The following is a 5609-nucleotide window of genomic DNA, read 5'->3' as shown; positions in this document are numbered from 1 at the left end:
CGGACGGGTAACTACGGAACCCTACACAGAGCATGGCCCGACATACTCTTGGCCGGTTTTTTTATATTTTATCAGCAGGTTGTTTAGCTTGCTAATTCTAAACTAAAAAAAATATTTATGATGAACAATTATGAAAATACGACGTTTTCTTAAACCGTCTATTTTTTATCTCTCATTTAACTTTAACAGCCTGTAGCTCCTAAAGTATTGATCGCAGAGTAAAAATAAACATAACCAAATTTGTAGTAAATTTTATGTTAAAACGTTTGCCCGAAGTAATTATAATGCTATTCGTACAGATATTCGAGATATGAGCAAAAATATGAAAAAAGGTACCTTCAACCCCCCTCTACACCCCCAGCACACCCTCTACCCTCGAGGACTTTTAGTATGTTTATCTGGACACCACAAGGTATGCCTGTACCAATTTTCAAAACTACACGAATTATTTCCGCTGCTTGCCCAAATTCGGCTTAATTTGACGTGGCTATAAGAATAAGAGCGTAACTTCTAATGTGATATATATTATTCTATTTTGTATTGGGAGCGGTTATTGCGGCGGGTTCGTGTGACTCTTAAGGCTAAGCGCACAGAGTTAGATAGACAAAACTTTGACTTCATAATAAATCGATTTCCCACGCACACATATTTAGTCATTTATCGGCTTGAGCCATTTAGGGCCACTTGCACCATTCACTAACCCGGGGTTAACCGGTTAATCCTGGAGTTACCATGGTTACCAGTAAAATTTGACACTTGGTTAACGGTTTAACCCCGGGATGGTGCAAGTGGCCCTTACCGCTCAGCACTCGAGTTGTGAATGTGTGCATATCGTGTCTAACTAAAACGAACGACCCTAACTCTGTCTACCTTTAAACTCGGTAATTGTAATTATTATTTTTGACAAATGCGTTCTCCATTTCGGAACGGCAAATAACTACGATGACATGCAAAGGTAAGAAACGATGTACAAACACAAAGACCAAAGAAAACCAGTAGGGACAGTAGGAACTCGCAAATTTATTACAACCGCGCCAAAACAATTTACGCAACTTTTACAAAAGCATAGTTGAAAGATTGTTCATCTACTTTCGGGCTTTGTCTCCGTTGTCCCTTTGAGGGACGTGCACCTTCTCAAATAGTGTGCCGAGCTCTCCATAGCGTCGTTCGTCTCCAAAATTCTCAGTTACGTCATTATTTCTGAATACCTTGTTCCCTTCAAATACAGAAACAGGAATTTCGCTGTCTGAGCGCAGATTTTTATTTTTTCTTTGCAATTGCTTAGGATAAAGTGGTGTAAATAAGCCATAGGAATCACGAATGCCCGACGCCGCTTGAAGTATTGATGCAACTGCCATTTGATCTTCGAGTCGCCGCTGGATAGCGGTGGCTTGCATATTTGCAACGATATTTTGATATTTCGCTTCTAGTTTGTCTACAGCTTTTTTCGTTTCATCCTGACTGTCACCGGCTACGTCATTGATGATTTGAGCTCTTTGCCTGACTAATTGTATTTGAAACGAACATTCTACTAAATGTCTCTCTCGCTGCAATAAAGCAAGTTTAGATTCATACGCTCTGACAAATTTCATTTTGGCTTTCTCCAATTTGATAATACGGTTTTGCAATATGTGATTTTGTATTCTAAATTGATCATCCTGTTCTTCATTAGGCCTATATAATAACTTATTCAAAATAGATTGCAAATGTTCCTTGCTAAATTTGTTTTCTGCTGATAGGCGTACTATCTCTATTTCTTTCTGCTGTATAATTTTATCTTTCTCTGCAATAATTTCATCTTTTGATATGTTTATATCTCCAAGCTCTTTAATTTTAATTTCATATTGTTGTTTCTGGTCTTCCAGTTTATTTTCAAACATCTGTCTTGTTTCATGTTTAATAGATGATTTAATGTTTAATAATTCTAATTTTTGTCTGGCTTGAATTTCTTCAATTTCTTGATTTTTCAAGTTATTCAAATTATTGATAAGTTCTTGCATACTTTGAACTTTATCTATTAGCGCGTTTCTAACATCCTTTTCTACTTTTAATTTAATTTTCAAAGAATTTAAAGTACTGTTGCTATCATTCAAACGCAAATAAAGGGTGGAAGTATTAACTTTTTCTTGAAATTCACCAGCGGGATCGTCTTCACTTGATTTATCTTTCATCTCGTTTAGTTCATGATGTAATAATGCATTTTGCTTTTTAATTTCTTGCAATTTAGAAATAATGTTATGTGTGCGGTATATATAAGTTTCAGGTAACTGTAATTCTACACGTGGCTGTATCATACTTGGATTTTGGTGGTAATAGCTAGTCTGTTTAAAAGACAATTTCTCATTACTCTCTGTTGTGGTTGTTTCATTACTCATCATTGTGGCGAGCTTCTTGTCTAATACTACTGAATTGTGAAATGGATCTACAGTTTGTGTTTTCAAAGATTTGTTTAAATGTATCACATTACTTGCCTCTTCACAATCTAAAACAAAGCATTCGACTTCAGACGACGGTACTTCACTTAACGTTGGTTCACTGATGGGCGGCAAATCTTTATCTGTAGGTTCTTCCAAAAACGGCTTATCGAGGATTCCTTTCGAGAGTTGGTAGCAAAGTGTGACTATATATTTATTCCGGAGAATTTTTTCGTGAATCTTACAAGCACAAAGTCGTTTGATCCATGCACTGCAAATAGTAGCCATATCTCGATCCTTAAGTTGAGATATATGTGGCCGCATAATCTCTAAAAACTGTTCATATTCCCGGTCAAGATATCTTACATTTTCGTCCATTACTGCGAAAACAATTTTGTCGGATGTTCAATTCTTCCTGATTTTGTCATAACTATGACAGATTTATGAAATGACATTAACACTGCATTAATAGTGATAAAGGTTGGATGAATGTAAACAAAGAGCATATAATCAAGATATAATCACTTGAATGTAAACCTATAATATTTGAGGTACACGCAACTCGGAGTAATTAACAATGGAGCCGCCATGTCTAAAATTTTCGGTACAAAATAGTCTGCCGTTTTTTGCGGGGGAGGGGCACATCAAATGTATAGGTACGTCATGTCAGATAAACGTCAGTCCATACATATGGTTGACATGTGGTTGACCATTGGCCGCCTTTTTTCGACAGAGGGGAACGCCTGTTAATGGCGGCTCCATTGTTAATTACTCCGAGACACGCAATGAATAACTGACTTTCAGGTTAAAACTCTATGGAAAATCGGCAAAAAAGAGGCCAAATCAAGCGACTAAGTACCAAAATATAATTAATTTATACGATTGCTTATTTCATAATTCACAAATATTATTAAGAAAAAGCTTACTATTATTACCTTACCTTATAGCGGACAGGGTTACTTTGCACTTCAAAAACTGATAAGAAAGTTGTATTTTATTCACATGTGAGGCAAAGTAATATTATGCAAATTTTGAGTTGTTTGCTCATGTTGGCTGGTAGAATGGACTTTTAAATGATGATTTTGGATGATAAATATTTAATAACTTTATTTTTTTTGGTTTGGATTTGATTTGATTTCTGTTTGTTTGATGTTTTACAGTTGGTATTTTCCTTGCGTGGTGTGGTGAAAAATTTTGTGTTTCACTCGGTGGCAAAATTTGTTTAACCCTCGTGCCTTAAAATACTCGCAATACTGAAGATTGCACTTCTCGAACCACTCGCTACGCTCGTGGTTCAATTTTGGAATCTTTCGCTTACTCGGGTATCAATATTAGCACGAGCGGTTAAACAACAACTTTGCCCCCTTGTTAAATAACTATTTTGTCACCTAAACAGAAACATAAAATCCTATAAGTGACTCCATATGAATATAACCTGGTAAGGCCCACCATACAAAATTTATCTTTTTTTAATTTGAATTGAAGCTTTTTGCATAATAAATTGGGATGTGACATTTGTTTGAGATAGCAATGTAAGAAAAGAAATGCAATTTTATTTGGTTTATGCAAGATTCTAATTAGATTGAAACAGAGTGTACATCCAAGGCACTTTGCCTGATGAGGATAATAATTATTTACGATACAAGTGCAAAAAATAGGAACGTCGCAACATGTGGCGAATTTTAAAACACGACCGAATGCGAATTACCTATTCGATCGACTAATCGTGTACAACGTTTGACAGTAGATATGGCCCTTTAAATTTTCGACGTAGTATGTAATGTGTTTATTATAGCACCGGTGTAATGTAGCACCAGATGTACTGTAATAGTACATTACTACAGAGGCCGGGACGAAAGGGGTTGCCGGCCGAAGACATATAGACGGCCGAGCGAAACGAGGCCGTTAGGTCTGAGCGCGGGCAACCCCATTTCCCGCCGAGGTATGTATAGTGCTTTTCTCAAACATGCAATGAAATAAATAAAATAAAAGATCCACGAAACCCAAGTTTTATTTATAGAAAAAACTAAAAGTAAACTACACCCAAAATATAACCAACACGTACCTATATCATTATCACGCGTATGTTTTACACGAGTCGTGTATTTTTACTACCCGTATATTTTCATGTATCTTTGATTTTTTCGCCTTGTATCCGTCTGACTGTCGTTTTCGTCACATAAGTTTACATAGTCTTTCATGTTGATATCATGTTTCACATACATCGTTGCTTTATGCATGGAGTAAATAAGTATAATATCCACAGTGTTGACGAATTTGTAGTTACATTCATTTAAAATATGCCACAAAACTGTTTCTAATAAACTGTAAGCCATTTTTCTTAGTTTCTCAAATAATAAAATTGCCATAAGCAACCATATACATACTTCGTCTTTGACTTGGCGGCAGAGGCAGCAAGTTATTAAAATCAATTCTGCTTACGCTGCCAATTCCAACACCTACGATTACAATTAATATTAATTTCATTATTTCGTCGGAACTCATATTAAAGTAAAAAAATCAACAACGCACCATAAATCCAATAAAACAGAATGAATATTTTTCAACTTTACCTCCATAACAATTTAAAAAATATAACTACGCGTGTTTGAGTAGACCTTTTTACCGCTAAAGTTTAGATGAAATATTTTAAATGTTTTTATTTGTGTAGTTTATAATTTAAAATTATAAAATTATAGAATGTATTATTTATTAAGTTCATGTTGATTTTATACAAATAAAACTGCAAATTATAGCAAACATTGTTTTTTGTTTTTTTTTTATAGGCGTAGTGGCAGAGTGTCATTACGAACCATAAAGCAAATACTGCCTCTAGTTTTTTTTAATGGATGAATGCCACGATGCTGTGTCACAAATATCTGTGAAATGAAAATTAAAAAAGAGGACTTTGCCGGCCTAGGCCTGCAAGATGTGTATGATCCATTAACGACCTTTTGTCCTAGCCGCACCTGAAACGTCATACTTCGCAGCCTATTATAAGGAACATAACATCAATATTTCATTGCACGTTTGAGAAAACGTTATTAAATGTCAACGAACCAGGACAATAATGAAGAACAATCCGGGAATATCGCAACTAACTAACAATGGATATTGCTGGCTTCTCAAAACAACATTTCTAGGGATTCCTCCATTCATACCACTATTGTGGAAGGGATATTAATCAATACTATT

At 35.4% G+C, this 5609-nt stretch overlaps 1 protein-coding gene across 1 annotated transcript; it reads right to left on the bottom strand.

The window, feature by feature from the left end:
* Positions 1 to 1019: 1019 nt before the first annotated feature.
* LOC134789471 (probable DNA double-strand break repair Rad50 ATPase) lies at positions 1020 to 2850 on the bottom strand. The gene has a single exon (XM_063760051.1). The coding sequence runs from the start codon at positions 2790 to 2792 to the stop codon at positions 1086 to 1088; it is 1707 nt and encodes a 568-aa protein (XP_063616121.1). The 5' UTR covers positions 2793 to 2850; the 3' UTR covers positions 1020 to 1085.
* Positions 2851 to 5609: the final 2759 nt, after the last annotated feature.

The sequence above is a fragment of the Cydia splendana genome, chromosome 4 (genome assembly GCF_910591565.1).
Source record: "Cydia splendana chromosome 4, ilCydSple1.2, whole genome shotgun sequence".
In the NCBI taxonomy this organism is placed as follows: domain Eukaryota; kingdom Metazoa; phylum Arthropoda; class Insecta; order Lepidoptera; family Tortricidae; genus Cydia; species Cydia splendana.
The sequence above is the reverse complement of the archived record's forward strand: the minus strand, read 5'-3'. Positions and strand labels throughout refer to the sequence as shown.

Excerpts from the sequence above, each read along its gene's own strand:
- LOC134789471 (XM_063760051.1), bottom strand. The coding sequence starts at position 2,792 with ATGGACGAAAATGTAAGATATCTTGACCGGGAATATGAACAGTTTTTA.